The 11,589-nt window shown below is 53.1% G+C and overlaps 2 protein-coding genes across 3 annotated transcripts; one reads left to right on the top strand and one right to left on the bottom strand.

Moving 5' to 3' along the window:
• Positions 1-549: 549 nt before the first annotated feature.
• POLE4 (DNA polymerase epsilon 4, accessory subunit) lies at positions 550-2,636 on the bottom strand. Its single transcript, XM_014884338.2, has 4 exons — positions 2,426-2,636; positions 1,629-1,713; positions 1,294-1,335; positions 550-983 (listed from the first exon to the last, which is right to left on the bottom strand). Exons 1-4 carry the CDS (start codon positions 2,630-2,632, stop codon positions 970-972), a joined length of 348 nt encoding a protein of 115 aa, XP_014739824.1. The 5' UTR covers positions 2,633-2,636; the 3' UTR covers positions 550-969.
• A 780-nt stretch (positions 2,637-3,416) lies between these two features.
• On the top strand, positions 3,417-11,471 carry PRAM1 (PML-RARA regulated adaptor molecule 1). 2 transcript variants are annotated; one of them, XM_088179074.1, is made up of 10 exons: positions 3,417-4,111; positions 5,761-6,445; positions 7,848-7,920; positions 8,277-8,389; positions 8,696-8,750; positions 9,023-9,116; positions 9,394-9,556; positions 10,089-10,122; positions 10,706-10,740; positions 11,187-11,471. In XM_088179074.1, exons 1-10 carry the CDS (start codon positions 4,109-4,111, stop codon positions 11,189-11,191), a joined length of 1,260 nt encoding a protein of 419 aa, XP_088035200.1. In that variant the 5' UTR covers positions 3,417-4,108; the 3' UTR covers positions 11,192-11,471. The 2 variants fall into 2 exon arrangements, with proteins under 2 accessions (XP_088035200.1, XP_088035201.1); XM_088179075.1 differs by having other exon boundaries at positions 3,420-4,111; positions 8,638-8,750.
• Positions 11,472-11,589: the final 118 nt, after the last annotated feature.

Below are 11,589 nucleotides of genomic sequence, written 5' to 3'. Positions count from 1 at the left end.
GAAGCAGCAGAGGCAGCGCTGGTGCGTGTGTGCTGTCAAGGGCTCTCAGACACGGCTGATGGCAGTGGTGTTCCTGAGCACAGGATCACCACAGAACTCGGGCTCTCCGCACCAACTCATCCAGGGAATGATCCAGCTCCCAGGGAAAACCTCTGTGCCAGATTCAGGAGTGACAGCACACAAGAGAGGACTGACGGCAGCATGGACACTCCTCTGGCATTCAAAATGAGGTTCAGGGGGTTGAGCTGTTTTTTTTTTCCCTACAATTACCTACAAGTGCAACAATCATAGACACTTGGAGAAGCTACACAGCCATCAGAACAAGCTGAGTTCCCTGGAGTTCATCCCCAGTTCTAGGTGGACAACTGGGTTTCTCTGGAATGGATACCTTGAGAAAACAATTAGCAAAACCAAAATGCTAGAGAAAGCATCCTATCAAAACCACACCATTTACCACCATGTTTGTACATGGTTCCTGTAGTCTGTACAGGAACCCCAGCTCAGAGCAGAAATCAGCACAGCTGCTTAACAACAACAAAAACAACGATAACAACGGCAACAATTTAATTGTGTTAAGAGACAAACATATCTAACAAAACTCACACTTGCATAAAAAAATTCCTTGTGCCTGGGCACCTGAGTCAAGCCACTCTCTGTTCACAGCTCTGCGGTGCTGCAGAGTACCCAGAGAGGCTGGAACTGCTCCTGGGAGTAACTGCTGTGTAACCTGGCCAGAGCAGAGCTGCACTGCAGCCACATGGGAAGGGACATACAAAACAGTTATTAAAAAATATGCATTTTAAATAAAGAATTTACAACAACTTCAACTTTATACAAAATATCATGGTTGCCATGTCTTAATTTCAGTGTCTCAATTCTAGGAATTACTTTTGAACTCTCAGCATCCTGTTTTCCATTTCACACCACCTCTGCAGTGTCTTTCTCCAGAGAGTTCTGTCTCTGTCCAGCTCAGTCCAAAGTACCTGAAAAGGAAAAAACACATTCTCAGGAATCAGAAGCACAGTTCTGTAAACAAATAAATCTTGTTAACTAGCTGGCAAAAGAAAGTACAGTAACTTTATGCAAATCTCACACGAGTAAAACCAAATCTAACAAAAAAAAATACTGCACATGCCTCAGGGCCCAGCTGAGCCATTCCAGTGCTCAGAGGGGCATTGCAAGCCACGCTAGGAATTACTGAGGATGTGGAAGCAGAGAGCTTTGCAAATGATTCAGTTTTTTGTCTCCTAAGAAGGTGAGTACACAAAATACTGAAATCAAGTAGAAACTCACCTTCCAAAAAAGCAAATTCATCAATAGCTTCAATGGCATTATCTAAAAAGCAAATTGAGAACAATTAAAATAGATAAACCAACTCCCTATTTGCATCTGTTTCAAACTGCAGCATTTGAAATTACATCACAGCACAGTGACCAATTTCAAAGAGATTTACTTGTTTTGGACATGATGTGTGGAATTATTAGTGTAGTCTTTGGTAGAACTTTTTCTCTCCCATCTTTGGGAAAGAAAGAATAAATCCATAATTACTTCAGCACCTCCATACAGGTGGAAAAATCCCCCATTGCAGTAACCCTCTGCTAAGGCCAGCACAGAACATGCTCCCATACCCAGGTCTTTTCTTTGCAGGGTTTTCCTTTTTCCTTGCTGGGCATACACGTAAGCATCTTTGGCTATGGTTTCAACAAACAGCTCCTGCAAGGCCAAACAGGACAGGTTCACATAGGAGATGAGAGAATATCCTGAGGAAAAAGAAAGGTCCTACAAGGCTTTACGATTAAATCTTAATCTTCATCCTACCATTACCCCTTCCCAGTCAACAGGTTTGCAAATACCAAAGGAAATGGCTGGACAGTGATGTACAGGACATTAAATGAGGGAGAAAGCTGGGAATGTGGGTTCCTCAAAATTCACATTCTCTGAGAGACCCACTCCACACCACGGGCTCCCAGGGAACCTTCTGAAGGGGAAAAGGTGTCCTGTGCTCAGGAGATGAATCATGAAATCCTTCAGGTGGAGAAAACCTCTGAGATCATTGTGTCCAACCATCAACCCAGCACCACCTCCACGTTCACTCTCCATGAGGGAATTTCCCCAATATCCTAAACTTCCCCTGGCGCAGCCTGCGGCTGTTTCCTCTTGTACTGTGCCTTCTTGCTTGGGAAAAGCGACCGACGCCCCCCGGCTGTCCCCTCCTGTCAGGGAGTTGTGCAGAGCCACAAGGGCCCCCCTGAGCCTCCTTTTCTCCAGCCTGAGCCCCTTTCCAGCTCCCTCAGCCACTCCCGCTGCTCCAGACCCTTTCCCAGCTCTGCCCGGCCGCAGCCTCCCCGCGGCTCCCTGAGCTCTCGGGCAAGACCGAGTAGCATCCCCGCATCCCGCAGCGTTCCAGCCCCCAGGACCCCCTCACCGTGGCCCGCGCCAGGACGAACACGGCCTCCTGGCTGGCCAGGGTGACGTCCGGGTCCGCCTTCACCAGTGCCTTCACCCGCGCCAGCGGCAGCCGTGCCAGCCGGGCCGGCCCCGGGCCCTGCGGCCCCGCGCCCGCCGCCTCCTCCCCGGGCGCCGCCGCCTCCGCGGGCCCCGGTCCCGGCACGGCCGCCGCCGCCGCTGCCATCCCGCCCGAGCGCTGCGCCTGCGCGGGGCCGGGGCCGGGGCCGGGCCGAGCTCGGCGGGGCCTCGCTTCATCCCCGAGCGCGGCCCCTCCTCCGGCCCCTCCTCCGGCCCTTCCCGCCACCGACACAGAGCGCCTCACCTTCGCCTTCTTCCCGTCCCCAAACACCGTCCCTGATCCTCCCGTTCATCCTGTCCCCGGAGACACCCCGCACACCCCATCCTTATCGTCCCTAATGATGGCTCTCAGTGCCTCCCTGCCACCTCCGTGCCCCACCACGGCTCTCGGGCCTCCCTCTCCCCGCAGACAGGGACGTGCCCTCCCCGTGGCAGCGGCAGGAGCAGTGGGGCAGGTGGGAGGTGGCTGTCACTGCTGTCCGCCCGTCCTGTGCTCCAGAGCCAGCTCCCCGGGGGTCCAGTGTGAGACATCCCATCCCATCCCATCCCATCCCGTCCCGTCCCGTCCCGTCCCATCCCATCCCATCCCATCCCATCCCGTCCCGTCCCATCCCATCCCATCCCATCCCATCCCATCCCATCCCATCCCATCCCATCCCCAGCTGGTGGGATCAACCCCTCCAGTGCCCCCTTAGGCACCCACCACCCTCCACAGGACCCCCGGCACCACCTTCCTTGGCCAACAAGTGCCCGCCCCAGCTTTCCCCATGTCCTCAAACTCTGTTATATCCTTAACTCATCTGCAGGCAGGAGCCACCTTGGGCGCTGCTGGTGGGACACGCTCCCAAAGGGCTGCAGGGACACGCCAGTCCTAAAGGAGGGACACCAGCACCAACCAGCAGGCCAGAGCAGCCCTGCTTGACTCGACCTCTCAGACCATTCCTGCCTCAGAGGCAGTGAACGGTGACAGCAGGACAGTCAGACACTGCGATGGCCCGACACAGCACCCTGCTGTGCACAGCTTCCCCTTGCTTCCCAGAAGAATTAGGCTCTTCAGCGAAGCTCATGTCCCGCGTTTTGGATACTCCAGGAACCCACAACCCTCACCCAGATTTTCTGTGCTCCATAGAGCTCAACTGTGCACCCTCTGCACCTCCTCGCTCTGCAAGTCCTGTGCAGCTTTGAGACCTGACCTGCAGAGGAGTCCTGGGCCACCATCAGACAAGGACATTGTCCACCCACCTGATCCCATCCCCTCGCATCCCGAAGTCAGTTCCCAAAACTGGGGCTCTCCTCTGGATACGACTCTTACAGCCAGCAGGACCTGGTGGGCTGCAAGTGTCAAACAGCAGCAGAGCCAAACCAGTTGTGTACCAAGAGCTGCTCCTCCTCTTTCTCCTCCTCCTTGTGCGGTCTCACCATCAGGCAAAAGCAACTTCCTGGCGTTGCATACAGTTCCTCGCCAGCTGTTAGGAAAGAGCTGCTGGTCTCAAGGGAGGAGCCTCAGAGAGGCTTGTCCAGAATGCTTCGGGTGGTCTTTAGCAAGGAGGTGAGCACACAGGAAAGCATCCTCTGAAGGAAGATGGTGAGTAAGAACCACACCTGGGCTTAGTGGACGTGGGGATGGGACATTGGGAGCCATAAGGCCTGGCTGGAAGGGTTTTGGGGATGTCCTTGTGAGGGGCTGGATCTAGCCAACACCCTTGCTCCTGCAGAAAGGCAAAGTCCTCCTGTACATCTGAGGTGGATGGAGCTTCAAAGGTCTCTGACCAGTTTCTGGGCTCAGAGGAAGGTTTGCTGGGTGAACTTAGGCTGAACATAAGCATCTGTGAAAGGAGGAGGCCACACTCCCACTGAGTCCAGGAGAGCCCCCACCAGCACAAAATGGATTGGAAAACCTGGAACTGATCACAGTCATGGCAGTGCTGTACATCCAGGGGCTCTGAGGAAGTCCCAGCTCATGGAACAGGCCCAAAACTGATTGTTATAAACCAACAAATCTTTCAGGTGTCAAAAATCCCAATGGCATGTTTGGGAATCTGGAAAACGTTGTTTTTTTCACTAATTTGAGTGAAAGCCCCACTGCTGGTATACAGGAAATGACACATTCATGCTGCTTCAGCACTGCTATGCCAAGTCCTGCATTTGAGGGTTTACCAGGAAAACCGGGGTGTTTGCCTGGGGAACTTGCACCTTTGTAAGTCTGTATGTATACATTTGATTGGTTAATGTCAGCAATGTCTAAAAACATTGCATCAGCTTGTCTCTCTGTATCAGCCCTTCCCTTGTGAAAATAAAAACTATGCAATCAAAAACCCAAACTGAAGTCCAAGAAGGAGACTTCAAAGCATACAGCTCCAGTGAAGCAGCCAGCTCTGGTGCAAAGGGACACTGTGGTCTAGGGACAAGGGGGTGGGAGAAAGATGGGGAGAGTAAGGTGGTCTCTCCCCTCTCACAAGGTCCATCTGAGAAACTTAAGAAAAATGTAGCCCCATCCTGTAGCTTTGTGCCATACCTCCAACCTGGCAGTCTTCTTCCAAGAGCTATTTACAGCCTCCTCCTGGCAGTTTTTCTCTGGAGGCTCTAGATAAAGGTGAATTTTGGTCACTGAGAAAGCTAAAGGCAGCTCTGTGCTGGAGCAGACATTCATGTGGTTCATGTGTGCACAGTGTGAGCCACACAGGAAAGACACATATCAGAAAATTAGGGCAGGTAGGGCAGTCTGCTGCCTCTTGGTCTTGTTTTTCTGCACTCAGGCTTTGGTGGGATAAGACTTAGCAGTGCCATCCCAGCTTTTCCTCCAGGGAGGGATCCAATGGCCCTATGTGGTCTCCCCCACCACTTCATCATGGGAAACGGACCAGGGCAAGGCAGGTTGCTCCCATCTGAGCCCTGGAAAGTTTCTGGATCTCAGATTCTGCCCTCGGGAGCTTTGCTACTACCACCCAATCCCTCTGATTTGATGGTCCCTGGTAGTAGACAGAAGGTGGATCAGGCCAAAAGATTCCATGAAAGGTTTCCTGCCCTCGTGGTGGGGTAACTTGGTGCCCATTTGGTGCAGCCCCATGTTGTTTTCTCAGGTATGTTTCAGGACCTTTTTGAGCAAAGACTTTGTTTTGTGGAGAAGACTTAGTGTGAGACCATGTTGAAGGAATACCACATTCTCCGGGGGGAGTTTTGACTCATTTTACTCCATGGTGTTTTAACTGGAACTGTTTTTCTTAATGGTTGCAGATGCATCTGGAGGGGAGAGATGCTGTAGTGAAACACCTTCGGGCAAAGTTCCAACAGAACAGGAAAGAGCCTCCCAAAGTGGGTGGCTGGCCAGAGAGTCACCCTGCAGCCTCTCATGGACCAGAGCCAGGACAGACCCCTGCCATGGCCTCCAAGGGTGATCCTCCTCAGGAGCCCCCCTGGAGCAGGAGGGGGGACTGCAGCAGGGCCTCTCCCTCTCGCAGTGCAGGTCAGAGTTTGGGACAGCATTCACCTCATTCTGCCTGTGACAGCGTGGCACAAATGGTGTGTCGGAAGAAGGGCACGGTTCAAGATGCCAGCTTCCACCCAGTGCCTGCAAAGCCAGGAGGAGATGTGTTGAACAAGAAGGTGGAAACCGGCTCTGATCCTCCCTACAGGAAGCCAGCCCAGCAGACATGGCCACCTGCCAAAGACAAGGGGGCTCCAGCAGTTGTTGTCAAAGGTGCAGCTGTTGCAGACCCTCTGCTCGCCGTCGGAAGCCCCCAAAGGACAGAGCACCCAGCTCTGCCCCGGAGGAAGCCTTTGCCACACGTCAGAGCACTGGGAGTGAAGCCAGGCAAGCCCCGGCGCCCTCCTGATGTGGATTTGTCAAAGTTCAGAGCAGGTGCACATCCTGGGACATCTGTCTGTCCTGCCGCAGAACCACCAAGGCGTGCTCAGCTGGGTATGTGTGGCCAGGCACATGAAAGCCCCTCAGGGAAGGGTGCTGCTTCATTCAGGAAGGAAAATCTCCCCAGTTAGAGCCTGCAGTTCTTGGGAGATGGAAATACTGGGAGGGCTGATGGAGAGGTGGGGGCTTGTATGACCAAAGGGGCTTTTATAAGCAATAGCATGAGGATGAGAATGAGAGAAGGAGGGCAGGTGAAGGAACAAAGTACCCTCTCCCTGGCTGGGCACAAGTTTCTGTCTCTGGGGTATTTGTATGAAGTAAGGTTGGAGTAAGTAACACTAGAGATATTGCCAAACTGGAGTGAGCCCAAGATGGCTGGGGACTGGAGCAATGGAGACCCAGGCTTGTTCAGCTGGCAGGAGAAGGAAGGGGAGACCTCACTGTCCACAGCTACCTAACAGGGAGAAAATGGGGCCAGACTCTTCCCACAGGTGCCCGGGGCAGGGGGTGATGGGCACAAGCAGCAGGAGAGGTGCCAGTCTGACCCTGCCCTTCCAGATGTAGGTCACTGTGGTGCTTTCTCACAGTTGCTGTTCTGCTAATCCACACTCCAGGTGATGAAAGCTGTTTCAAATACCATTTCTTGCTCAATTTCTCTAATCATGAGAGTAGACTTTCCTTCCTTTCCTTAAGAGAACTGAAAAATTGAGCTGGTCTGTATTATAATTAAAAGGTGTTATCAGGGCTGGCCATGCTGTTGTGCTGGGATATTCTCATATGACTGGCTACAATTTGTTTGTCTCATGGGTCCTTACACCTTGCCTTGATTTGATCATTTTTGTTAAATTTTAGGGCAATCTTACGATTTTAGGACCAAATACCTGATTGTGTATTACTTGGTACCATAAACCAGCAGAGATTTTATGTTGTACTCAGGTCTTTGTGCCCATTTTTGGTTGGTCTGGTTGACCAGGCTGGAGACAAGGCTTGTGATAGAAATAATGGCATGTTAGCAGGGGTGTGGTCATGCTAGTAGTGGTAAAGGGAGCAGCAGTATATTCTGGCTGATGATGCTCCTGAGCACGTGGAGATATCCAGGACTTGCCCTGACTCTGGTACATATCTGAAATTTAGGAGTTTTCCACATTCATGATTCCTGTTTTGGCCTCTTGCCCTCTCCTTCCATCATTTGTCCAGGAAGAAAGTAACATTAGAAATATACAAATGGGAAAATACATATTCAAGGTCCTCAGTGAGAAGCCTCATGTGCTGTGCACCAGTGTGCTGGAAGAAAATCCCTAGATGGGCTATGGAGTGCTCTATCAAGATGTGTAGTCAGTTTTATCTCCCTACCTCCCCCTGCACTAAATCCAGCCTAGAGTGGCTCTCACCTCATGGTGGCTGAGGAGAAAATATTAAATAATCTGCTCCCTTCTGTTTCTGCTGTTTGTCACAGATCTCCTTGAACCAGGCTGTGCTGCAGCAGTGCCCGCACGGTTCCCACTGCAGGATGCTCCAAGTGGCACGGGGTGAGGACTGAGGCAGCACTGCTATTCCAGGTGGCTTCCAGGTTGTGCCAAGCCAGTGGGAAGGGCACAAGTCATGACAGCAGGAGGATATTTGGGTATTCCTGCCTGCTGCTGGAGCCCATAGTGTGAAGCACAGCCATCCCCTGGGGCTGTGTTACCTCACTGTGGCCATTGCACCCTGCTGCCCATCCACATCCAGCTGTGTGAGGAGCTGCTGTCCAGCTCTGCCCCAGAGCCAGGGCCAGCCCATGGCCAGCCCACCTCCCCACTCTTCTCCTGGCAGCCCCGATTCTGCCCTCAGCCCCCAACGCTGTCGTTGCAGCAGCACTTCCTAATCATGCTGTGCCTCGCTGCAGGGATGAAGATGAGATATATGATGATGTTGAGCCCGTTGGGCCGGCCAGGAGAAGCCCAGGCCTTCTGCTGCCTTCTGTGTCCCAGCTGCCAGTGTATCCCCGCCCCAGAGGAGGTGAGTACAGGAGGGGCTTAGATGCTGTTTGGGGTGAGACCTGCAGCTCTGAGAACTGCAAGGCCTCAGTGAGCCATGGGCAGCAGCAGCGCCTGTGCTAAGTCTGCTGCTCCCCCACACAGGAGGGCAGTGGGCTCCTCTTGTAAAAGGGCACAGGAAACCCTGCTCCCCCCACACTTGGGGGCAAACTCAGGATTCAGTCCCAAGAGGAGAAAGCTCTTGCTGCTCTTTGTATTCTGTTTTGGCAGGTGTTTACACCTCATGGCAGCCTCACGGCAGCACCTCTCCCGGGGTTTGGTTTTACAGGTGGAAATGCTGACCTAGCCTCGAACAGGGTTACCTTGCTGGCAGCTACACAGAGGTAATGGGGTTCTTTTGCTCTTTCTAAGGGACCCAAAATGGCTAGGGCTCCCTGCTGCTCTGACAAAGGTGCTGCTTTAATGGTCTCTGCTGGACTTGCAATAGGAAGATCTGTGGTGAAAAGCACAGGCTGCAGGCTGTACATCTGGCCCCGAGAGCCCCCACAGCCCCAGAGCTGGAAATGCGATGGGGAGCAGCCAGCAGGGAGAAGGGGACAGGAGGGAGTAGAGCATGCGGTCAACTGAACCTTCCCATGGCTTTCAATGACTGCAGAGAATCCCAGATCTCCCACAAGATGAACACCATGACACTCAAGGCATGCAAGAAGGAGGACAAGATGGACAGAGAGTTTCAGAAGAAATTCAAGGTGAGCAGCAGCGAGTGATCGCTTTTCCCTCTGAGCTCCTTCCCCCCTCCTGGGAAGGGTGCAGTGCAATGGCAGAAAGGAGCTGTGCTCCACAGGGACCCGTGATACCTAGATCACACCCTACCTTGTTCCCCGAGGTCACACCTGCCTCCTTCCCCCAGGTCAGAGCGGTCCCACAGACCGTTTGGCCAAAGAGGAATCTGCTTTTCTTCAAAGAGGGAGAGCAGTCAGACCTGCCTGACTCAACTCCCCATGGGCACTGCTCTTTTTGTTTCAGTTCGAAGGCAGCATCAATGTCCTCACTCGGATGATGGTCGATCCTGCAGCAACAGAGAAGAGGGGTGGAGCGAAGAACCTGCCACTGAGACGGGGAGAAATCCTTGATGTCATTCAGTTTACAAATCAGGAGCAAATCCTGTGCCGGAACAGCCAGAGGAGGTGTAAGTCTGGAGGGGAATGGGGTTTGCCCACAGCAGGGAGCACAGCACAGTTTTGGGCAGAAGCTTCTTCATGCAAACACCCCATGACACCTCCTGACCGACCTCCTCCACGTGTTAGACAGATCTGACAGGTACCCTGATACCTGAGGAGGTTCCCACTTTTCTCTGCACTAATGTTCTGCTCTTCCTTCCACTCAGCAGCAGCATTTCTGCTGTGAGTTGGGCTTGTCCTTTCCCTCTGCTAAAAGCTTTTGCTGTTCTCGAAGCCTCCAGGTGGAATGGGCTGGGATCAGGCTCTTTCCTGCCAGCTGCCATTCAGCCTGGCAGATCAGGCTCCTTCCTGACACTGCCCAGAGCGGGTTCCTCTGAACAGTCCAGCTCAGCTGCCCAGAGCTGGATTCCTTGTTGTCTCAGCTCTTTCTGGGAACATGAGGTGTTGCTAAGCCCTGGGCAGGGGCAGGGGTTGGGGTGATTCCTACTCATGCCCTGGTTCCCAGCACAACCTGATATGTTTTTCTTCACTCTGTTGCAGATGGCTACGTGCCCAGGGCTGTGATGCTGCCTCTGTGAGTACCCTTTCCCAGCCCCTTCATTTCCACTCCATGAGCTGCAATAACTGCTCCATGAGTGGCCAGTACCAACCTAGTCCTGGCTGACAAAACTACCTAGCTCAGGCTGTGATCATAAGCCTAACACTGACCATAAGCTTAACACCAGCTGGTTCCCCTGGGATCGAATCTGCCATTTCTGGTGTCAGGAGAGATTCTGTTACTGGAGCACTGGAGGCACTCGCCAGGCTGTGGTACTTCATGAGGAACCTGCCCAGACACTGCTCAGAGGCTGCTGCTGGCACAGGATGAGTGTGCAGCCCCTCTGCATGGCTGGGTCTGTAGCTCCTGCCAGCCTGGGATGAGATCACCATCCTGAGAGGGGCCAGAGTCATCTCGACCCCACTCCAGATGGTCCCAGCCAAGCAGGGAGAGCACAGCTGGGAGGGGGAATCAGGGCAGGTGGACACCAGAGTCCACAGACAAGTCAGGAGGAGATGGGACAGATACAGCAGCAGGAGCTGGCCCTTGCCTCGGGGTTGGGAGGTGGTGGGACATGGGAGTCCATGCTGCCCACAGAACCCCATCTTTGTCTTTGCAGGGACGCTGACATCTATGATGACGTTGAGATTAATGGTAGGTGCACACAACTGCTGCCACAGAACCCTTCACTGGGCCACAGTGACCACCACACCAGCACCAGGATTCCCCTCCTCCTGACCCTTCGCTGTTTTGCTGCCTTCCCTCTCTCTCTTCCCCCTGTGCAATTCCTCTCCCTGAGGTGTCCTTTGCTTACTCACAGTTCCCTAAAAGTCTTCATGTTCCTCTCTTCCAAATTATTTGGACTTCTCTACACCCTGTTCTCAGCTTACTGCCTCCACTTGCTGCCAGCCCCAGGGCTTCTTCAATGTCCTTTGAGGTGATCCCCCAGACAACTCAGACTTCCCTTTCCCAAGCAGTTGCTCTCTCCTGACATGCAAACTCCATCCCTGGCTGGCAGTTGGCTCTGAAGATGGAGCTGAATAGAGACAGCTGTGTTTCAGTTCTGCTTACAAGCACACACTGTTATCTAATTCTGGCAGGCTGAGCCAACCACAGTAAGGCCAAAGGCACAAGACAGCACCACAGAGACCTTCCCAAGGGCTGGAACAGGAACAGCACCAGACACCAGGCTCCTTTTATGAAGGAGCTCTGCTTCCTCTGAGACAGACTGCAAACCCACCGTGTCCCTGCCAGAACAGTGGCGTGGCTGCTCAGCATGTGGGGCTGCACAGATCCTGCCCCACAGCGCAAGGGGCCTCATCTCTTCAAATCACACATTCACTGTAGCTCTGTTTTGTCTGTGTAAAATATACAATGGTTCAAGAGGGTTTCATGGCTCTTTTTTTTTTTTGAGTGGGGAGAGGGGTGAAATCAGACCCATAAAGGTTTTCACTATTTTCCCATTCCCAGAGCAGCATCTGCAGCCTGGGACTCACCTGCCCT

The sequence above is a fragment of the Sturnus vulgaris genome, chromosome 26 (genome assembly GCF_052056855.1).
Source record: "Sturnus vulgaris isolate bStuVul1 chromosome 26, bStuVul1.hap1, whole genome shotgun sequence".
In the NCBI taxonomy this organism is placed as follows: domain Eukaryota; kingdom Metazoa; phylum Chordata; class Aves; order Passeriformes; family Sturnidae; genus Sturnus; species Sturnus vulgaris.
The sequence above is the reverse complement of the archived record's forward strand: the minus strand, read 5'-3'. Positions and strand labels throughout refer to the sequence as shown.